Source organism: Salmo trutta, chromosome 3 (genome assembly GCF_901001165.1).
Source record: "Salmo trutta chromosome 3, fSalTru1.1, whole genome shotgun sequence".
In the NCBI taxonomy this organism is placed as follows: domain Eukaryota; kingdom Metazoa; phylum Chordata; class Actinopteri; order Salmoniformes; family Salmonidae; genus Salmo; species Salmo trutta.
Genome location: NC_042959.1, coordinates 22,598,789 through 22,623,468, shown reverse-complemented (window position 1 = coordinate 22,623,468; position 24,680 = coordinate 22,598,789). Strand labels below are relative to the sequence as shown.

Here is a 24,680-nt window from a genome sequence, read left to right as displayed (position 1 = left end):
GGAAAAAGTCAAGGGGTGTGAATACTTTCCGAAGGCACTGTATATGTACATATTGTATCTACCTCAATTACCTCGTACCCCTGCACATCGACTCAGTACTGGTACTCTCTGTATATAGTCATGTTATTTTTGTCCCCGCCGTCAGACTTGCCCCCCACATCATCTAGTTGACAATGAGGTAAGCTACGAGTAAAGGCAGACTCCACACACAACACACCACTCCAACGAGGGACCACAAGCAGAGGGCACTGTGAGTGTAATTAATTACTCTCACAACAAGACCAGCAGCAGCTACCTTCCTGTACAAGACGAGAGAGAAACCCATTCTTCTTCCAGAACAGTCGTAACGTGCCTGAAGCTGATTGGAGAGGAAACTGAGAAGTTGACACGGGAGATACTGGAGCTATCGGAAGAGCTAAATTCATCAGCTTCAATGGGTCTCCAACAGTTCAAGTCACTACCCAGTGAGGATGGAGCCTCACCTTCATCAATGGCCAATTCACCAGCCCCCCATAGCAGGTGCACCTCGACTAGCGATGACTGCAGTCATCATCAAAGTCAGCGTGAGCGTGCACAGCTGGTAACAACCAGAGATGATAAACTGCAGTCACAAAGGCAGCGTGATAAGACAGAGCAGCTCATTGAAAACCTTGGGATCAGAGGGCTCTCCTTCTCAGACCAGTCATCCTCACCGTCATCATCAACTCAGTCAACCCCTCGACGTCGTGAGCCATCACACCAGCGAGACCGGTCGACTTTTCAGTGCAGAACTCGTAGCCCTACAGCGGCATCTAGAGGACATACTTCACAGGATCACCAACGGCAGCCCTTACCTAACCGCTGTGGTCAGCCTACAGATCTGACTGTCGCCAATGTGACTACTCACCTGACCGTTGTGACTACTCACTTGACCGCTGCGGTCAGCCTACACCTGATTGCCGTCGTCAGCCCGCACCTGACTGTCGCCGCCAATGAAGACCCATGAGGGTTTTCAAGGCTGAAGGTGGCCCTCGACAATGTGCTGCCTGTAGATGCAACAGAGTACTTCAAGTTTCAGATATTGGTGGGCCACCTGAAGTTGAAAGAGGCTTTGCTAATTGTCGACTCCTACAGCAACAGCAGGTACCATACAGTGCCACCATGGAGTCCCTGACAGAACTGTATGGCCAGCCCCACCAACCTGCCCTCCAACGCATCGCAGGGTTAATGGATGGCATCAACATCAAGAGTGGTGACACCAAGGCATTCCGAAGATTCGCTCTGAGGGTGCGTGCCTTGGTTGGCATGTTGGATCAGCTAGGGAGTAATGGACAGACAGAACTGAAGTGTGGCTCACATGTCTCCTGCCTCTTAGCTAAGTTACCACACGACCTAAGAGCCAGCTTCAAGTGATGTGTGAACCCCATCAAGACACCCATTCCAACCCTACTTCACCTGGCAGAGTGGCTCGAGTACGAGGTGAGAGTGCAAGTAGACGGCACGCAGTTAAGTAGCGACCAAAGCACAGACCACCCTAGCTCACGCGAGATCAGTGTAAAGACAAATCCTTCCCCAAGACCACCACCATCCTCCACAGAGGTGAGCAGAGAAAGGACGAAGTCGAAGTCCCTGCACAGAACCAGTCTCCGGAGGAAAGGTCACGGGAGAAGCCAAAGAAGCATTGTCTGTTCTACAACACCACGCAGAACTACATGAATCAATACACCAACTTTCAGCTCCTTTCCAATGAATAGAAATAATCCTGGATCAAGACAAATGAAAAATGTTGGAAGTGTGTACACGAACACGAAGCAGCTCAGTGTACTCTCAAGGCTAAGTGCGAGAAGTGCGAGAAGAAGCATCTTGACATTCGCCTCGAGATTAGCACTAACACGACTGCTACAAAGATGAAGACCGCTAGCACAAAGGCGTCAACAGAGAGCATTTGCCTGGTGAGCTCCACTGCAGAGACCCTCTATGTTCATCGACCTTCCGACAGGAGCAAGGTGCTGCTGAAGATGAGTTGAGTCATCTTGCGGAGCAGCAACAAGTCACTTGACACGTACGCCCTGTTGGATGATGGGTTGGAGCGACTATACTTCTACACGTAGCAGCAAAGCAGCTAGGACTCCAAGGATATCCTGAGGACTTTGTACGGTGTGTCAAGATATCCGAGTCGTCCATGGAGATTCTGTGTCATTTTCTGTGGCCTTTGTTACTCGACCAAACAGGTCCTTTGACATCTACAGAGCCTTCACAGTTGAAGAGTTGGGCCTTGCACCACATACCTACTCGGTCGAAGCCCTTCAGAAAAGATATCAGCACCTAAAATGCCTACCCCTTCAACTGCTGGATCAGGCGCAGCCGTTACTGCTCATCGAATCAGACTATCCCCATCTAATCACCCCGAACAGAGCCAGTGCGTTTGGGTCCCCCTGGTGGACCTGCTGCCATCAAGACTCAGCTTGGATGGACCCTTCAAGGTCCTTCAAAGTTCCTGCAGAAAAAGTATTTCTCAACAACAGTGTCTTCATACATCCCTTGTCTCTCCATCTGCAGTGCTCTTCTGCCATGTAGAGAAGCTCTGGCAGTTGGATACGATACCGTACAGGAGTGAGAATCTCGTCACATGGTCCAGACACGATGTAGAAGCCATGCATCTTCTAGAGGAGAAGACAGTCAGGGTCGAAGTGGACGTCGTTCAAAGGTACGCCACTCCACTTTTGTAGAAAAATAACCTTCGTCCCTTGGAAGCTCCGAAGGAGGCAGTACTGGCACATCTGCGAGGGACAGAGAAGTGTCTATCCAAGGATCCAGAGAAAGCAGCAGTGTACAACGCAGAGGTTCACAAGTTAACCTGTTGGGGATAGGGGGCAGTATTTGCACGGCCGGATAAAAAACGTACCCGATTTAATCTGGTTACTACTCCTGCCCAGTAACTAGAATATGCATATAAATAAAGTTTGATTTGGATAGAAAACACCCTAAAGTTTCTAAAACTGTTTGAATGGTGTCTGTGAGTATAACAGAACTCATTTGGCAGGCCAAAACCTGAGAAGATTCCAAACAGGGAGCGCTCTCTCTGACTATTTCTTGGCCTTCTTGATCATCTCTAACCAAAACAGGGGATCTCTGGCATAACGTGACATTTTCCAACGCTCCCATAGGCTCTCAGAAGGCGCCAGAATGATGAATGGTGGCTTTGCAGGCCATGGCTGAAAAACATTAGCGCATTTGGATAGTGGATCTGAGGACAATGAGACTGGAGGCGTGTGCACAAGCCGACACCATGTTTACGTTCTCTCTCTTTGAACGAAAACAACGACTCCCGGTCGGAATATTATCGCTTTTTTACGAGAAAAATTGCATAAAAATTGATTTTAAACAGCGGTTGACATGCTTCGAAGTACGGTAATGGAATATTTAGACATTTTTTGTCACGAAACGCGTCGGGCGCGTCACCCTTCTTTACCCTTCGGATAGTGTCTTGAACGCACGAACAAAACGCCGCTATTTGGATATAACTATGGATTATTTGGAACCAAACCAACATTTGTTATTGAAGTAGAAGTCCTGGGAGTGTATTCTGACGAAGAACAGCAAAGGTAATCAAACTTTTCTAATAGTAAATCGGAGTTTGGTGAGTACCACACTTGGTGGGTGTCAAAATAGCTAGCCTGTGAAGGCCGGGCTATCTACTAAGAATATTGCAAAATGTGCTTTCACCGAAAAGCTATTTTAAAATCGGACATAGCGAGTGCATAAAGGAGTTCTGTATCTATAATTCTTAAAATAATTGTTATGTTTTTTGTGAACGTTTATCGTGAGTAATTTAGTAAATTCACCGGAAGTGTTCGGTGGGAATGCTAGTCACATGCTAGTCACATGCTAATGTAAAAAGCTGGTTTTTGATATAAATATGAACTTGATTGAACAAAACATGCATGTATTGTATAACATAATGTCCTAGGATTGTCATCTGATGAAGATCATCAAAGGTTAGTGCTGCATTTAGCTGTGGTTTGGGTTTATGTGACATTATATGCTAGCTTGAAAAATGGGTGTCTGATTATTTCTGGCTGGGTACTCTGCTGACATAATCTAATGTTTTGCTTTCGTTGTAAATCGGACAGTGTGATTAGATTAACGAGAGTCTTGTCTTTAAAATGGTGTAAAATAGTCATATGTTTGAGAAATTGAAGTAATAGCATTTCTAAGGTATTTGAATATCGCGCCACGGGATTACACTGGCTGTTGAGTAGAAACAAGCAAGCGTCCCACCTAGCCCATAGAGGTTAAGAAGGTCTCCCCAGTAGCAGTCGAAGTGTACCAAGGTTTGTACATTCCCCATCATATGGTCCATCACAATGGGAAAAACAGAGTCGTCTTCAACTGTTCCTTCAACTAAAGGGGCAAGAGCTTGAATGAACAACTCTTTCCCGGACCGACCTTGGGAGCTACTCTGCTTGGAGTCCTTCTCTGTTTCTGGGAACACTCTGTGGCCATCAGCAGTAACATAAAGGGGATGTTCCATCAAGTCCGCCTGCTACCCTAAGACCAGCCTCTTCTCCAGTTTCTGTGGCGAGACCTAAACCGTGATGATCACGCTGATGTATATGAGTGGTAGGTTCTTCCCTTTGGGATGACATGTAGCCCCGCTTGCACCACATTTGCTCTTCAGAAGCATGTGTTCAACCACAGTGAGCCCGAAGAAGATGTGCGCTTTTCTGTAGGACGCTGTTTCTATGTAGACAACTGTCTACAAAGCCTCCCTGAGGATGAACCCAAGAAACTGGTGGACAAGCTGAAGCACCTTCTTGCTGAGGGAGGATTCGATCTATGCCAGTAACCTTCCAGCAGTCATCGAACACCTACCTCAAGAGTCCAGGTCTGAGAACAGTGAGCTGTGGTTCACCCAGGATGGCGTGGAACCCCAAGAGTACACCCTTGGATTACGATGGCAATGTCTGTCTGACACGCTTGGCTACAAGCAAGGTCACATGGAGAAAGTTGAACCCACCATGCGCAACATATATCGGATTCTTGCCAGCCAATACGATCCACTCGGCTTCATCGTCCTATACACCACACGGGCCAAGGTTGTGGTCTAGAGGCTCTGGAATAAGAAAAGAGGGTGGGATGACCCAGACCTACCTGAATATCTCCTCCAAGTGTGGCTTATTTGGGAGAATGAACTTCCACATCTGTCTCAGGTTACACTACCAAGGTGTTATGTCAGCCCTGACATGGATCTCCCAATCAGCACAAAAAGTGTTCACATCTTCAGTGATCCCTCAGAATGTACATATGGTGCCATCGCGTACCTATGTACTGAAAACACCAATGACAGGTCCAAGTGGCATTCCTTGCAGCAAGATCAAGAGTGGTCCCAAAACGACAACAGTCGATGCCAAGACTCGAGCTCTGCTCTGCACTCACCGGTGCCCAGCTGGCCGTGGTCATCAGAAAAGAACTCACCCTGGAAATCCATGAGGTCACGTACTGGTCGGATTCTACAACAGTCTTAACCTGGCTCCAGTCGGACTCTTGCAGGTACAAAGAATTTGTAGGACCAAGAGTCGCAGACATACAGGAGCTCATGGACCCCCAGGCTGGTGTTACGTGGACACGGAGAGAAACCCGGCTGACAATATCACACGCAGCAAGATGCTGTCTCAGCTTTCAGAACATAACCGTTGGAGTTAAGGTCCACCATTCCTGTGGCAGGCCCAGTCATCCTGGCAGAGAAGACAAGACCAAGTACCTCTTGACGAAGCAGAGGAGCTGCGGAAGCCTACCTTCTGTGGACTCCTGTCAGCGGACACCAAGTCGTCTCTCCCTGATGTTGCCCAGTGCAACATTTCCAGGAGCTGGTGGAAGCCACAGTGTAGTTACTACACGGGGCTGCCAGTAGTGCCAACAGCCCTTCAGCCGGCAATTTCAAACAAGCAGAACTCAAAGTACTCAGACATGCTCAGTCTGGGAGCTTCCCAGAAGACCTCTCCCTACTAGAGGCAGGCAAGCCAATTCCTCCGAGCAGCCGTCTGGTGACGCTGGCCCCGGAGTATGACAACAACACCGGACTGATTTGTGTTGGAGGTGTGACCAGCTGGGCCCTGGCGTTCTTCACCCAGTGGTTCTGGATCCAGGTCATCCGCTCACCAGGTTGCTGATCAGGGAATATGATGAGCAGCTGAGGCACCTGGGCTTGGAGAAGGTGTTTGCTGAGGTACGTTGAAGGTTCTGGATTCTGAGAGGGAGAGCAGCCATTCTCCGTTTTCAGCTTGGCTGCACCGAATGCAGGAAGTGGCGAGGCCAGCCAGATGTGCCTAGGATGGCTGACTTGCCTCCAGCCCGACTGTGGTTCCACAAGCCCACATTTTATTCTACAGGCGTGGATTGCTTTGGACCGTATATCATCAAGATTGGCTGAAGAAATGAAAAGAGGTGGGGCATCATCTTTAAGTGCATGACCACCCGGGCTGTACATGTGGATCTACTGACGAATATGGATTCCAGTTTGTTCCTAATGGCGTTGAGACACTTTATCGCTCAAAGAGGAAAGCCCTTTGAGATCCTGTCCAATCGAGGAACAAATTTCAAGGGAGGGAAGCGAGAGCTACAGGAGGCCTTCATGACTCTCCACCCACAGCTCCAGGAACAGTTAGCCACTCAGAAGATTTTCTTTGCCTTCAACCCACCAAGTGCACAACACTTTGGAGGATGCTGGGAGAGAGGTCAGATCCATCAAGATTGCCCTGCAAACCGCCCTTGGTGTGTAGACCATCTCCGAACTGGAACTGTCAAGTCAGTTATCCCTGGAGCAGATGGGAAAGTGACGACAGCAGAGAATCAAGTCTAGGACAGAACCTACGTCAGGAATGTTGCTCGACTCATCCAGCTGCCCGCCCTTTCTCAAGAAGCTATTGACCCTTAGCTGGCTTGTCTGTTGAAGAAAATATGTACAACACATTTGGGGGCGGCTGTAAAAATGGCCAGCTCATCTCCTTTCCAAGACCCCAACTTTCTTTGGTTTTCCTATAGGAATAGGTAGCCTTCTTTCCCGGGACTTAGGGTAATAGCCTACCAGGCAAGGCCTCAGGCAGTCTGTAGCTTCTATTCTGATGACCAACATGTTTTTCTCTCCTGCTTATTTTACCTCCTTAGAATAAATAGCTTTTCTGATGTTACTGTGCATGCAGCTAAATAACAACAATTAGTATCAGAGAGAGTGGTGTTGTATCTGTGTGTGTGGATCTTCATTAAAACCTTGAACTGGAACTCCTGCTTCCTTGTGTTCTGAACCACCCTGTGGAGGTTACTAATGGCCTTAAATCCAGCACCTACGTTTTTTCTATCCCTTTTTATTGGTCCTTCGAATTCATAAACAACCCATATTTTTCAGGTTATGACACCTACACAAGAGTGTCAAAACCCACAAAACCTACCACACGAGGCAAAACATTCCATTTCACCATAGCCTACTTGTCAACAATATTTTTATGTTATACATATTTATTTTCTTGACCATATTGAATTATCATTGTAATTGCGCACACATTGATGTAATTGCACACACATTGATGTCAGACATGCACCTACCCTAATGCTCTGTTGCTGATGACTGGAATTAATGCAGAGGCAGATTTCAGGAGCAGGACAAGGCACCCTCATTTTGACTGATGACTGATGTAAGAGCATGTATGTGATAGGCCTATTTGACTTATATGATTATGATGGTCATTATGCTTCCAGACAGTGTCATAAAGTGTATTTTCTTACTCCAAGTAAAGTGATACAGGATGGACGTAACGCTTCATGACAGCATCATAAAGTGTATTCTCTACAAGTTATTTAAAATGTGATTGAAAAAAAACTTGACTGTAAAGAATTGACTACAACAACAACAAAGAAACAACCTTTCAAACAAAAGGAAACTTCTTGGCAGGAATTGTTTTTATTTTTTATAAATGTGGGTTTTGACACTCTTACGTAGTTGTTATAACCAGCCATAAAATAACACAATTTATGCCACAACAGGTGTAAATATAATGGTCATGACAGTGTTATGACAAGTTATGTCAGCTGTTATGACATATTATGACATGGTTATGACCGTGTTATGACACCAGGTGACAAGTTACCATTTATTTCAATCTTATCTTTCTCTCTGCATTGTTGGAAAAAGACCCGTAACTAAGCATTTCACTGTTAGTTAACACCTGTTGTTTACGAACCATGTGAGAAATACCATTTGGAAAAAAGGGGGTGAGTGTAGGGACAGAAGCAATACTGTTACAGAAGATTATTATAGTGTGACAATTGGCTTGCAGCAGTTCACTTGCACAGAAACCATGTAATTGTGTATCCTGCAAAATAAAGGTAATCTAATGTTTCTCTCATGAATATTATTATATGACATAGCTTTGACCTTTCTCTCATGCCCCTGGTGTGTCCCAGTGATCTCTCTTTCTTTCCAAAGCGTGACCTTGTTTACTTCCCTTCACAGATTCTAAAGGAAATGCCTGGTATAATAAATATGGTGGAAACCAGTGGAGGCTGCTGAGGGGAGGACGGCTCATAATAATGGCTGGAATGAAGCAAATGGAATGGCATCAAACACATGGAAACCGTGTGTTTGATACCATTCTACTCAATCTTCTCCAGCCATTACCATGAGCCCTTCCTCCCCAATAAAGGTGCCACCAACCTCCTGTGGTGAAAATGTTTTCAGATTTGTGGGAAGTAGTGAACAAGTGCACACTTCTGGAAAAAGGTGATATTATTGGGACCTACCCCATGGTCTACGCCATAACACCTACAGAGCTCTAAAAGCGATAAGCCAACTCCTTACCATGTACAGAAAGTAATTGGTGTCTTTGCACAATCAATGTTCCAGAGCATCTTAAAGTCTCTAGGGAAATCTGAGCATTGGTGTGTACAGTATTACCACCTGCACATTATATAAACAAGCAATGCTTTGCATCAACTGAGAAACTAATAGAGATCCAAGAAGTAGCTACATTATGTTGTATCAGGTTCATAAGGTGAGACTGTACAAAATCCTTACTTCTAACAACAAACAAACATTCTGTGCAAGACAGGAATTTCTGAGCACTGCAATGAGGCAGGATCTCTGGTGGCTTCTCCAAAGCTCTTATCTGGGGCATAAAGAAGATAAAACTCATCTCCTGCAACTACAAGTGTAGCATCTTAATTTGATCACTCTTTTGTTGCTGAGAATGTTTACATGAATTGAAGAAAACCCACACTAACATACGGTTATATTAACCGTAATGCATTTTTTTGTAGCCTACTTTCGGCCAGCTAACAAACCTTAAAATCTTGTTGTTGTAGGATTATTTTGCTGTGACAATATAGGTCAAATTAAGATCCTACATCTGTACTTTGCTCCTGCATAAAGTTCCATGACAGCCATTTTATGAAGCTATGAGTTGTAATTCTTACCTTTGTAGAAGCATTCCTCGCTGTGCATGATGGTTATCCTCTGTGCACCCAGACAGGAGGCCCGGTGGAGCTCACAGTGGTTCTGGTACAGCTTGCCGTCCGAGCCACACACTGCCTTGTAGTGTGGTTTACAGCGGTCCAGACAGATGCACTCCCCTTGACTGCTCTCATGGTTGACCACACAGTGACGCCCCAGGCCACAGTACTTGTGCTCACAAGGACTCTGGAAGCCATTGTTATGGCCTAAAAACCCTGCAAGGAAAACCAAAGTAAAGACATGTTCATATCAGAAAAAAGAACAATAGACGAGTAATAGTATGACAGTTAGACTTTAAAAGGCCTAAAGTAGCTCTAGGTTTTACAAGAGCTTAGAAACCTTCAAATCAGAAACTAGAACAGTACGAGGACGATAATCAGAGTTTTAAAAGCTTTTGGAGTTGACTTATAGTTACTATCAGGTTTAATACAAGTATTTACTATATTCCTTGAGGCAAATATTTGTGTTTTATATTATTTTGTCCTACTTTCCAGGCAGAGTGAGTATCATGTGGTCAACATGGGATCTTGGATCCCCTATCTACCAGTTCCATTGCCCTTTGGAATCGCCCTCAAGGGGAAAAAGAACATGGCCACCAATGCAGGAAAAACAATCCCACTGAGAATAATGATGTTCACTGAAACAATATACTGAACTGGGAACATTCACCCGGTAAGCATCTGCTGGAGATCTAATGATGTTGTTTTGGGGTTGTATATTGCTGTGATCATCAGGGCACCATTCCACCACGTCTGAATAGCGTAAAAACATTGCGCATAAAGTAACAAGAAAAATTAGCAACTTTGACTCTATTTTGAGCGCTGTCGTACTATATACAACCCCCCCCCACTATTTAGAAATTCTACCATTTATCTGAAAATCAATCCACAGCCGCAGTGAGCTATATAATATGAATTATAAACTGGGTGGTTCGAGACCTGAATGCTGATTGGCTGGAAGCCATAATACACTGCTCAAAAAAATAAAGGGAACACTTAAACAACACAATGTAACTCCAAGTCAATCACACTTCTGTGAAATCAAACTGTCCACTTAGGAAGCAACACTGATTGACAATAAATTTCACATGCTGTTGTGCAAATGGAATAGACAACAGGTGGAAATTATAGGCAATTAGCAAGACACCCCCAATAAAGGAGTGGTTCTGCAGGTGGGGACCACAGACCACTTCTCAGTTCCTATGCTTCCTGGCTGATGTTTTGGTCACTTTTGAATGCTGGCGGTGCTTTCACTCTAGTGGTAGCATGAGACGGAGTCTACAACCCACACAAGTGGCTCAGGTAGTGCAGCTCATCCAGGATGGCACATCAATGCGAGCTGTGGCAAGAAGGTTTGCTGTGTCTGTCAGCGTAGTGTCCAGAGCATGGAGGCGCTACCAGGAGACAGGCCAGTACATCAGGAGACGTGGAGGAGGCCGTTGGAGGGCAACAACCCAGCAGCAGGACCGCTACCTCCGCCTTTGTGCAAGGAGGAGCAGGAGAAGCACTGCCAGAGCCCTGCAAAATGACCTCTAGCAGGCCACAAATGTGCATGTGTCTGCTCAAACGGTCAGAAACAGACTCCATGAGGGTGGTATGAGGGCCCGACGTCCACAGGTGGGGGTTGTGCTTACAGCCCAACACCGTGCAGGACGTTTGGCATTTGCCAGAGAACACCAAGATTGGCAAATTCGCCACTGGCGCCCTGTGCTCTTCACAGATGAAAGCAGGTTCACACTGAGCACGTGACAGACGTGACAGAGTCTGGAGACACCGTGGAGAACGTTCTGCTGCCTGCAACATCCTCCAGCATGACCGGTTTGGCGGTGGGTCAGTCATGGTGTGGGGTGGCATTTCTTTGGGGGGCTGCACAGCCCTCCATGTGCTCGCCAGAGGTAGCCTGACTGCCATTAGGTACCGAGACGAGATCCTCAGACCCCTTGTGAGACCATATGCTGGTGCGGTTGGCCCTGGGTTCCTCCTAATGCAAGACAATGCTAGACCTCTTGTGGCTGGAGTGTGTCAGCAGTTCCTGCAAGAGGAAGGCATTGATGCTATGGACTGGCCCGCCAGTTCCCCAGACCTGAATCCAATTGAGCACATCTGGGACATCATGTCTCGCTCCATCCACCAACGCCACGTTGCACCACAGACTGTCCAGGAGTTGGCGGATGCTTTAGTCCAGGTCTTGGTGGAGATCCCTCAGGAGACCATCCGCCACCTCATCAGGAGCATGCCCAGGCGTTGTAGGGAGGTCATACAGGCACGTGGAGGCCACACACACTACTGAGCCTCATTTTGACTTGTTTTAAGGACATTACATCAAAGTTGGATCAGCCTGTAGTGTGGTTTTCCACTTTAATTTTGAGTGTGACTCCAAATCCAGACCTCCATGGGTTGATAAATTGGATATCAACCCATGGAGCTGCATACAATGGATATGACAAAACATGTATTTTTACTGTTCTAATTACGTTGGTAACCAGTTTATAATAGCAATAAGGCACCTCTGGGGTTTTTGGTAAATGGCCAATATACCACAGCTAAGGGCTGTATTTAGGCATTCCGCGTTGCATCGTGCATAAGAACAGCCCTTAGCCGTGGTATATTGGCCATATACCACACCACCTCTTGCCTTATTGATTAAATATACATTAGGACCAAAGTATAAACAAGGGAATGCATTACTGTTCTCTGTAATCATCTGAGCTCTCCACAGCTTTCCTATTGACCACTAAATATTGAGTGGTGCATCACGATGGCATGATGCCTCAGGGCCTCAGATGTCTTCTTTACAATGGCCAATTCATCTGTAGCACGAGGTGCACATGGTGTTCTAACCCACTATAGAGGGAAACAAAAACCATCTACTGTCATTGGTCAGCGAGGCAACCTAAATACAGTAACAAACAAACAAACGACTTGACTGGTAAAGAGGCTTCGTCACTGTCACGTCCTGACCATAGTAAGATATTGTCTATGGTAGAGTAGGTCAGGGCGTGACAGGGGTGTTTTTCTATGTTTTGTATTTCTATGTTCATGTTCTAGTTTTGTATTTCTATGTTGGATTTGTTTGGGATGATCTCCAATTAGAGGCAGCTGGTCCTCGTTGTCTCTAATTGGAGATCATACTTAAGTAGGGTTTTTTTTCCACCTGGGTTTGTGGGAGATTAGTTTTGAGTAGTGTCTGTTTCACCTCTGCGTCACGGTTTGTTGTTTTTTGGCATTCAAGTTTATTTATGTATTGCATAGTTTCACAGTATAAATAAAATGTGGAATGACACACGCTGCACTTTGGTCCGCTCATTCCTATGACAACCGTCACAGTGGTAGCGACTCCCCATGGGTATATTAGCCCCTATCTGTCAGGGAGGATTAAACAATACAAGTGTGTTCATTTGACCCAATCAATGGCTTTGGTTTGCTGGGGTTTATTAATCTCCCTTGGTGCGGTGGCATAATGATTATTCAATGGGTTTTGTGTTGCACAGCGAGGTGCCCAAACGCCACGGACAGGGTCAGAGATGGGCAGAGGGAGTTGTTAATTGGTATGCACGCCCAATCTCTGGGTGATCCAGTGACATCAAAGACAAATGACTAATTCCATGCAATGATTAGTTTATTGATGACTCAACGTTTCAAAAGGAAAGGCATGCAGAGGGGGGCAGAGGGAGGGAGTATACGATTTGGGACGCTAGTTAGAGTTACCGCATTTCTAATTATAGTTGGCTTTACCAAATGAAAAAAAAATATATATAAAAAACAATATATATGTATATATGTAAATATATATATATACACTACCGTTCAAAAGTTTGGGGTCACTTAGAAATGTCCTTGTTTTTGAAAGAAAAGCACATTTTTTGTCCATTAAAATAACATCAAATTGATCAGAAATACAGTGTAGACATTGTTAATGTTGGAAATGACGATTGTAGCTGGAAACGACAGATTTTTTTATTGAATATCTACGTAGGCGTACAAAGAACCATTATCAGCAACCATCACTCCTGTGTTCCAATGGCACGTTGTGTTAGCTAATCCAGGTTTATCATTTTAAAAGGCTAATTGATCATTAGAAAACAATTTTGCAATTATATTAGCACAGCTGGAAACTGTTGTTCTGATTAAAGAAGCAAATAAAACTGGCCTTCTTTCGACTAGTTGAGTATCTGGTGCATCAGCATTTGTGGGTTCGATTACAGGCTCAAAATGGCCAGAAACAAAGCCCTTTCTTCTGAAACTCGTCAGTCTATTCTTGTTCTGAGAAATGAAGGCTATTCCATGCAAGAAATTGGCAAGAAACTGAAGATCTCGTACAACGTTGTGTACTACTCCCTTCACAGAACAGCGCAAACTGGCTCTAAACAGAATAGAGGAAAAGAGGAGTGGGAGGCCCCGGTGCACAACTGAGCAAGAGGACATTAGAGTGTTTGAGAAACAGACGCCTCACAAGTCCTTAACTGGCAGCTTCATTAAAAAGTACCCGCAAAACACCAGTCTCAACGTCAACAGTGAAGAGGCGACTCCGGGATGCTGGCCTTCTAGGCAGAGTTGCAAAGAAAAAGCCATATCTCTGTCCAGTGTCTGTGTTCTTTTGCCCATCTTAATCTTTTCATTTTATTGGCCAGTCTGAGATATGGCTTTTCCTTTGTAGATATTCCATAAAAAATCCACCATTTCCAGCTACAATAGTCATTTACAACATTAAGAATGTCTACACTGTATTTCTGATCAATTTGATGTTATTTTAATGGGCAAAAAAAGTGCTTATTTTTTCATTAACAAGGACATTTCTAAGTGACCCCAAACTTTTGAACGGTAGTATCGGTAGTGTGTGTGTGTGTATCTATATATATATGTATATATGTTTTAGAACACATACTCATTCATGGGTTTTTCTTTATTTTTACTATGTTCTACTTTGTAGAATAATAGTGAAGATATCAAAACTATGAAATAACACATTTCTTTTCACCTTTATTTAACCAGGTATATATGGAATGATGTAGTAAGCATTTTATATTTGAGATTCTTCAAATAGCCACCCATTGCCTTTTTTGGTTACAACATGATTCCATATGTGTTATTTCATAGTTCTGATGTCTTCACTATTATTCTACAATGTACAAAATAGTCAAAATAAAGAAAAACCCTTGAATGAGAAGGTGTGTCCAAACATTTGACTGGTACTGTATATAAAATATTTGGAACTTTCACTTTGAAAATGTTAATTTATTATTCATAACTGTATTGTATAGCAATGAGGATGATTGTCAGAAAGACAGATACATTTGCATAGTTGAATGGATAGTTTATATACAAACTTCACAGCTCACAGAGCAATTTCAGTATGGGGAATTGCCTTGATTTGAAGGAAACAGCAAGATGTCAAGTAAACAAGATGCTGAACAAGGGAAAAGGAAGTTATTCTCACTGGGATACAGTTGGTACTAGATTTATTCAGCCCTGTGCTAAATCTGAAGGTCCCAACATATGTTGACCCCAGTGTACATCACTTGAAGGGCAACGTCCTGCTATGCATTCATAATGAGATGCAGATCATGTTTAATTCTGGACTCAGCAGACATGACGAGAATGACATTGCAGGGGTTCAAAGACAAGAGCATTTAGGATGGAAATCTCAATACTGTGCCTGTGCACAACTCCTCGCATCATGCTCTGAGAAATCAATATGATACATAAATATCAAGTGCCTTGTGTCTACCAGAAACATTTACCTCTTAGGTTTGTGCCAACGTACTCTTTGTAATGCATTTCTTAATCTGAAGCCTTCAAACACATCACAAAGCTGAATCTAACTGAACCGCTCTCATTCACATTCTTAAGCATGCCCCCAAAGTATGCTATTTACAGCACTAGCCTTCAGATATACAATGCGTCTTTTTTTCCAATTGCCATCTTAATTTCTTTCATTCAAAAACCCAGGATGCAAGTCCCGGCCCATCTGAGGTTTTACATAACAGCGGCTCTGAGTCCTTGGGGAGTGTAGTAAACAACCGTTTGGAAGCTCTCATCTCAGCTCAGCTCATCTCACCACCGTGAGTTAAGATGCCCCAGAAGACCCACGTGCAAGAACAAAAGGATGCAAGTCTGAATAAACAGCACACTAAACAATGCAAAAAGTCTACATGACATGACGCACAACACAACACGCTCGCTACCCGTCACCCCACTTGGATTAGTTCCTTGAAAGTTACACCAGTAACATATTGTGTTACCACAGTCCATGGAGAAGCGACATATGTAGAAACCAGAAAAGCGTCTGCACTCGAGAAAAAGCATTAGCATTAGCGATAGCAGGAGAAACTATGTATTCTTACTAGCCTACCTGTTGTCATGGAAAACAAATAGTAATATATTCACAGTGGCAGACCCATGTCATTTAACCTGCTATCTCTTAATCCCTAACAATTGGAATTCATTCCTCTACACTGACAAAATGAAAACCTGCTTGTCAGGAGTGTCTTAGGCAGAGAGAAGCCTGATGAGGTCTCGCCAGTGTCACCATTAACCATTTCTGGCATTTTTCTATTGAGAAAGACTTTAACATTAACACCCAAGAAAGGACCGTCTGCTCAGAAATGATAAGAAGATTGTCAAATGTGTTCTTGTGCCGCTGTATTGCAGAGCATATGACTATAAGGGTAAACTAAGTACAGTAGATAGCTTCCATCTCACAAATCTCTTTTAACCGCCAGCTATTTAACAGAGGCAATTCAGTTGAAGAGGGTTGTTCAAGGGTTTGAACTGATTTAGCATCTCGCTTGTCACTGGACGGTTTCCTTAGCGAAACTATTGCAAAGTGCAATTCATTGTGTTGTCTACCATTGAACTGAAAATGAATATAACAAAACAAGTGTATGTCTGCTAGGTAAAGTCCCCCCTTATCTCTGCTCACTGGTCACCATAGCAGCACCCACCTGTAGCACGCGCTCCAGCAGGTATATCTCTCTGGTCACCCCCAAAGCCAATTCCTCCTTTGGCCGTCTCTCATTCCAGTTCTCTGCTGCCAATGACTGGAACGAACTACAAAAATCTCTGAAACTGGAAACACTAATCTCCCTCACTAGCTTTAAGCACCAGCTGTCAGAGAAGCTGACAGATCACTGCACCTGTACATAGCCCATCTATAATTTAGCCCAAACAACTACCTCTTCCCCTACTATATTTATTTATTTATTTTGCTCCTTTGCACCCCATTATTTATATTTCTACTTTGCACGTTCTTCCACTACAAATCTACCATTCCAGTGTTTTACTTGCTATATTGTATTTACTTTGCCACCATGGCCTTTTTTGCCTTTACCTCCCTTATCTCACCTCATTTGCTCACTTTGTATATAGACTTATTTTTCTACTGTATTGACTGTATGTTTGTTTTACTCCATGTGTAACTCTGTGTTGTTGTATGTGTCGAACTGCTTTGCTTTATCTTGGCCAGGTCGCAATTGTAAATGAGAACTTGTTCTCAACTTGCCTACCTGGTTAAATAAAGGTGAAATAAATAAAAAATATATTGTACAATATGGAGTTTTACAATATGGAAGAGCGTGTTAGGGAAGATGGAAAAATAGCCTAGCTAGTTTTAGATACATATGAATGAATTCCTGTTGAGCATGGGTTTACCTGTAGTATTATACAACTGTTTGTGTTTATGGACTAAATGGAAATAATTTGACAATTATAGGGAATTTCTATGTTTAAATGCTCTATGATCAAGAGATAATTGGTTAGATTACACAAAACTGTATGCTACAGGCAGTGCCAGTGGTCTCGCATTCCCATAGGAAAGCAAAATACAAGAAGAGATCTCTTTTTCCCCTTTGTTTCTCCTATTTGCTCAGGAGGAACAACACATACAAGCTCGTATTTGTCTGCATGCTAATAGTTACCTTAGACTTCCTTGCATTTTGCTAACGATAGTTAACAATTGCGCTAACTCTACTTAGCAACTTCCTTCAGACTGTACGCAAAGAAATACAAATAGTGTCCACGAGTTCATCTGACTCTGTGGAAAATCCTGAAGTATCCTTTTAACAACTATAGGCTAGTTCCTTAGATAAACGTGTACAATACTGTACATGAGCAGCCAAACTAACGGGACTAAGGGAAACTCAGGTGATTGCGAGGGAAAAGTAGGTAGAGAGGAGGAGCAGACAGCCTTTTTTACACATTATTAATTTTGAAGCATAGAGGTGTTTTATGAAGACATAAAAAAATGATTGTGCTCAAATTCGTTGTACTGGTATTTTTTGAAAGATATGACAACCTTGTGTAATCAAATCAAATCAAATTGTACAGGTGTAGACCTTACAGTGAAATGCTTAATTACAAGCCCTTAACCAACAATGCAGTATTAAGAAAATACCAACAAATAAAAGTAAGAGATAAGAATAGTAAACAATTAAAGAGCAGCAGTAAACAACAATAGTGGGGATATTTACAGGGGGTACCGGTACAGAGTCAATGTCAATGTGCCGGGGCAACTGTGTCGTGGTCATTGAGGTAATATGTAAATGTTGGTATAGTTATAAAAAAAAAAGTGTATTTCAGTTTACTTCCTAAATTGAAACAGACTTGGTAACTATGCATAGATAATAACAGAGAGTAGCAGCAGCGTTCCAGAGGGGGGGCAATGCAAATAGTCTGGGTAGCCATTTGATTACCTGTTCAGGAGTCTTACGGCTAGGGGGTAGTATCTATTTAGGAGCTACTTGGATCTAAACTTGGCACTCCAGTACCGCTTGACATGCGGTAGTAGAGAGAGCAGGCTATGAATAGGGCGGCTGGAGTCTTTGACAATTTTTAGGGTCTTCCTCTGACACCGCCTTGTATAGAGGTCCTGGATGGCAGGAAGCTTGGCCCCGGTGATGTACTGGGCCGTACACACTACCCTCTGTAGTGCCTTGCGGTCGGAGGCCGAGCAATTGCCATACCAGGCAGAGATGCAACCCGTAAGGATGCTCTCGATGGTGCAGCTGAATAACCTTTTGAGGATCTAAGACAACAGGCCAAATATTTTAGGTTTAGGTTTTGTCGTGCCCTCTTCACGACTGTCTTGGTGTGCTTGGACCATAACAGTTTGTTGTTAATGTGGATGCCAAGTAACTTGACGCTCTCAACCTGCTCCACTACAGCCCCGTCGATGCGAATGGAGGCGTACTCGATCCTCCATTTCCTGGAGTCCACAATCATCTCTTTTGTCTTGATCACGTTGAGGGAGAGGTTGTTGTCCTTGCACCACATGGTCAGGTCTCTGACCTCCTCTCTAGAGGTTGTGTTGAGGATCAGCGTGTTGAGGATCAGCGTGGCAGATGTGTTGTTACCTACCCTTACCACCTGGGGGGCGGCCCGTCAGGAAGTCCAGGATCCAGTTGCAGTGGGAGGTGTTTAGTCCCAGGGTCCTTAGCTTAGTGATGAGCTTTGAGGGCACTATGGTGTTGAACGCTGAGCTCTAGTCAATGAATAGCATTCTCACATAGGTGTTCCTTTTGTCCAGGTGTGAGAGTGCAGTGTGGAGTGCAATAGAGATTGCATCATCTGTGGATCGGTTGGTGCGGAATGCAAATTGGAGTAGGTCCAGGGTTTCTGGTGTTGATGTGAGCCATGACCAGCTTTTCAAAGTATTTCATGGCTACAGAAGTGAGTGCTACAGGTCGGTAGTCATTTAGGCAGGTTACATTAGACTATGGTGGCCTACTTGAAACATGTTGGTATTACAGACTCAGACAGGGAGAGGTTGAAAATATCAGTGACTGTGATCACACAGTCGTACGGAACAGCTGATACTCTCATGCATGTTTCAGTGTTACTTGCCTCGAAGCGAGCATAGAAGTTATTTAGCTCATCTGGTAGGCTTGTGCCCCTGGGCAGCTCTCAACTGTGCTTCTGTAACCGATGTGAAATGGCTAGTTAGTTAGCGGTGGTGCGCGCTAATAGCGTTTCAATCGGTGACGTCACTCGCTCTGAGACTTGAAGTAGGGTTTCCCCTTGCGTCGCAAGGGCCGCGGCTTTTGTGGCGCGATGGGTATCGATGCTTCGTGGGGTGTCAGTTGTTGATGTGTGCAAGGGTCCCTGGTTCGAGCCCGGGTTGGGGCGAAGAGAGGGACGGAACCTACACTGTTACATTGATGCTGTTGACCCGGATCATTGGTTGCTGCGGAAAAGGAGGAGGTCAAAGGGGGGGTGAATGTAACCGATGTGAAATGGCTAGTTAGTTAGCGGTGGTGCGCGCTAATAGCGTTTCAATTGGTGACGTCACTCGCTCTGAGACTTGAAGTAGGGTTTCCCCATGCGTCGCAAGGGCCGTGGCTCTTGTGGCGCGATGGGTAACGATGCTTCGGTGGGTGTCAGTTGTTGATGTGTGCAAGGGTCCCTGGTTTGAGCCCGGGTTGGGGCGAAGAGAGGGACGGAACCTACACTGTTACACTTCCCTTTGTAGTCTGTAATAGTTTGCAAGCCCTGCCACATCCGATGAGTGTCGGAGCCGGTGTAGGACGATTCGATCTTAGTCCTGTATTGATGCTTTGCCTGTTTGATGTTTCGTTGGAGGGCATAGGGGGATTTCTTGTAAGCTTCCAGGTTAAAGTCCCTCTCCTTGAAAGTGGCAGCTATTCCCTTTAGCTCAGTGCGAATGTTGCCTGTAATCCATGGCTTCTGGTTGGGGTATGTACTTACAGTCACTGTGGGGACGACATCCTCGATGCACTTATTGGTAAAGCCAGTGACTGATGTGGTGCCATCGGAAGAATCCCGGATCATATTCCAGTCTGTGCTAGCAAAGCAGTCCTGTAATTTAGCATCTGCTTCATCTGACCACTTTTTTATAGACCGAGTCACTAGTGCTTCCTGCTTTAATTCTTTATTGTAAGCAGGAATCAGGAGGATAGAATTATGGTCAGATTTGCCTAATGGAGGGCGAGGGAGAGCTTTCTACCCGTCTCTGTGTGTGGAGTAAAGGTGGTCTAGAATTTTTTTTCCTCTGGTTGCACATTTAACATGGTGATAGAAATTAGGTAAAACTGACTTAAGTTTCCCTGCATTAAAGTCCCTGGCCACTAGGAACGCAGCCTCTGGATGAGCGTTTTCCTGTTTGCTTATGGCGGTATACAGCTCATTGAGCGCGGTTTTAGTGCCAGCATCGGTCTGTGGTGGTATGTAGACAGCTATGAAAAATACAGATGAAAACTCTTTCGGTAAACAGTGTGGTGTGCAGCTTATCATGAGATACTCTACCTCAGGCGAGCAAAACCGTTAGACTTCCTTAGATTTCGTGCACCAGCGTTTATTCACATAAATGCATAGGCCCCCTCCCCGTATCTTACCAGAGAATGCTGTTCTGTCCTGCCAATGGAGTGTAACAGTGGCTTGTGAAAGTATTCACCCCCTTGGCATTTTTTGCTATTTTGTTTCCTAATAACCTGGAATTAAAATAGGTTTTTGGGGGGTTTGTATCATTTCATTTACACAACATGCCTACCACTTTGAAGATGCAAAATATTTTTTATTGTGAAACAAACAAGAAATAAGACAAAAAAACTGAAAACTTGAGCGTGCATAACTATTCACCCACTAGCTGCATGTCTCTTGCAGTATGTCTCTATAAGCTTGGCACATCTAGCCACTGGGATTTTTGCCCATTCTTCAAGGCAATACTGCTCCAGCTCCTTCAAGTTGGATGGGTTCCACTGGTGTACAGCAATCTTGAAGTCATACCACAGATTCTCAATTGGATTGAGGTCTGGGTTTTGACTTGCTGTCCCCAGTCCACCTGGCTGAGCTGCTGCTCCAGTTTCAACTGTTCTGCCTGCAGCTATGGAACCCTGACCTGTTCACCGTACGTGCTACCTGTCCCTGACCTGCTGTTTTCAACTCTCTACAGACAGCAGGAGCGGTAGAGATACTCTGAATGATTGGCTATGAAAAGCCAACTGACATTTACTCCTGAGGTGCTGACCTGTTGCACCCTCGACAACCACTGTGATTATTATTATTTGACCCTGCTGGTCAACTATGAACATTTGAACATCTTGTCCATATTCTGTTATAATCTCCACCCGGCACAGCCAGAAGAGGACTGGCCAGCCGTCATAGCCTGGTTCCTCTCTAGGTTTCTTCCTAGGCACTGGCCTTTCTAGGGAGTTTTTCCTAGCCACCGTGCTTCTACACCTGCATCGCTTGCTGTTTGGGGTTTTAGGCTGGGTTTCTGTACAGCACTTTAAGATATTAGCTGATGTAAGAGGGTTTTATTTTACATTTTTATTTGATTTGTTTTATCTTTGGTCTCTTTGTTGCCTCTCTGATTAATGCCCTCCTTGCCTGGTCTGTGAGTTTTGGTGGGCGGCCCTCTCTTGGCAGGTTTGTTGTGGTGCCATATTCTTTCAGCTCGTCCCATATTTTCTAGCGATTGAACATTAGCTAGCAGGACGGAAGGCAAGGGCAGATTAGCCACTCGTCGCCTGATCCTCACAAGGCACCCAGATCTTTTCCTACTAAATCTCAGTTTCCTTCTCCAGCGAATCACGGGGATCTGGGCCTGGTCGGGTTTCTGTAGTAGTATATCCCTCACGTCCGACTCATTGAAGAAGAACTCTTCTTCCAGTTTGAGGTGAGCAATCGCAGTTCTGATCTTCAGAAGCTCTTTTCGGTCATAAGAGACAGTAGCAGCAACATTATGTACAAAACAAGTTACGAACAACAACAAAAAAACCGAATAAAATAGCATGGTTGGTTGAGAGCCGATAAGACGGCAGCCCTCTCCTCCGGCGCGATCGTGAATGTTTGTGCACATGTTTATGTGTGTATCTGCAGGCCAGCAGAGGTCTAAGTATTATGACCTGATGAGCGGCTCCTACACACCCCAGACTGTGCCTACAGGAGGCCCTGACCGAGTAGGTTCAACCCCCAGCTCCCAAACAACCCGACACGGTGCACTCACCGACGCTCATCACAACCATCCAACTTCCATTTTCATATGTATTCACAATGTACCTTTATGGTCCCTCATGCTTCAGACTCTCATTCCCTGCTTTTGTGCAATGTATCAAATCTTCTCTTCTCATTGTTTCTGTGCAGTCTTCAGATATCAGAGGCTGTCTTCTGAGATAGCTGGCTTGACTGCAGGGATGCTGGCAGTCACCCCAGGAGCACCACTTTGTGCTCTGTCTGTAGACACAAGCTTCAGTGAACAGCGTCTAGACACACCCTAGGCTCTTCTGCTTCCTCCCTCGGAGGAGGAACACCCTACAAACCTTGCTCCGGGACTCCGTACTCACAGGACTCGGGCTATGCTGTTACCAGGTCAGTCTGTCATGCCACCACACATTAAGTTATTTTGAATTAGAATTTAAACACCCTGCACCCTGATGGGGCGACATTATTTGGGCCTTAATAACAAAAAAAACAATAACAATAATGAAGTTATGGCATAACAGAAGTCTTGAAAACCTGACACTAGGCAAGTCACTAGGGTCTGGTTTCAATGACGGACTATTTTGGCAACTTCAAAAAGGGAAAGAAAATTGTTCCGTGGTGCGTCCTTTAGGTGGGTCCTCTTCATACAGACAACTCTCCCAACAAATAACGAGGCAGATAATGCCAGCACGTTGTGATTCGAAACCAAAGTTTGCAAACAAAACCTTCGCAGTGATTTTAGTGAAGGTAGTTGATGTAAACTAGCCACTTGCGAAATGCACTCATTAAAAATAACATCTGTGATCTCCATCTTGCTAGATACTATTTAGTATTTTATAAGATAGTAACGTACTCTAGGCAGTGACGTAGTTCTTCTATGACAAACTCATGTTCTATTACGTACAGACGCTGTTCAGCCAGAACATTTGAAAATTGTGGGAGGCTAGAGAGACTAGCATAACCGCTCAGTTAGAGTTGAGCAATTATCCACATTGTTGTTACTATATAAATAATGTTTTTCTATTCATTAGGATCACAATATTCAATGTTTGATCTAAATCCTCTTTTTGTCACAATGTTTCTGTCAGACATGTTGGATAGAGCGCTGGGACGTTGACCAGTAGTGGCTATCCTCTCCAGGACATTTTTATTTTATTTTATTTAACCTTTATTTAACTAGGCAACTAGACATGTTGCCCTCCTCCTCCTCTGCTGTCTCCTTCTCAGTCGTGGCATACAAAGCTCCCCGTTACTCGGACCTCCATGCACCTCCTCAAGGCCCCTATCACAGTCGACACCATAACCACCATTCACACAACCACAGCAGGCACCGTAACCGCCACTCACACAACCACAGCAGGCACCGTAACCACCACTCACACAACCACAGCAGGCACCGTAACCGCCACTCACACAACCACAGCAGACACCGTAACCACCACTCACACAACCACAGCAGGCACCGTAACCGCCACTCACACAACCACAGCAGGCACCGTAACCACCACTCACACAACCACAGCAGGCACCGTAACCGCCACTCACACAACCACAGCAGACACCGTAACCACCACTCACACAACCACAGCAGGCACCGTAACCGCCACTCACACAACCACAGCAGGCACCGTAACCACCACTCACACAACCACAGCAGACACCATTACCACCACTCACACAACCACAGCAGACACCGTAACCACCACTCACACAACCACAGCAGACACCGTAACTACCACTCACACAACCACAGCAGACACAATAACCACCACTCACACAACCACAGCAGACACCGTAACCACCACTCACACAACCACAGCAGGCACCGTAACCACCACTCACACAACCACAGCAGACACCGTAACCACCACTCACACAACCACAGCAGGCACCGTAACCACCACTCACACAACCACAGCAGGCACCGTAACCACCACTCACACAACCACAGCAGACACAATAACCACCACTCCCACAACCACAGCAGACACCGTAACCACCACTCACACAACCACAGCAGGCACCGTAACCACCACTCACACAACCACAGCAGACACAATAACCATCACTCCCACAACCACAGCAGACACCGTAACCACCACTCACACAACCACAGCAGACACAATAACCATCACTCCCACAACCACAGCAGACACCGTAACCACCACTCACACAATCACAGTAGCTACCACAGGCGTTTAACATTTGTGAATAGCGCAAGGTAAAATTCAGTGTTATATTGATATGAGATGTAAATATCA

The 24,680-nt window shown here is 44.8% G+C and overlaps 1 protein-coding gene across 4 annotated transcripts in view; it reads right to left on the bottom strand.

Annotated features, from left to right (window-relative positions):
* LOC115170560 (follistatin-related protein 5-like) overlaps positions 1–24,680 on the bottom strand; it is a 197,991-nt gene that overhangs the window by 118,631 nt on the left and 54,680 nt on the right. For all 4 annotated transcript variants that reach the window (XM_029726820.1, XM_029726829.1, XM_029726837.1 and 1 more), the window contains exon 4: positions 9,448–9,699. In XM_029726820.1, the coding sequence (XP_029582680.1) occupies positions 9,448–9,699 (252 nt within the window). The remainder of the gene's footprint in view (positions 1–9,447; positions 9,700–24,680) is intronic.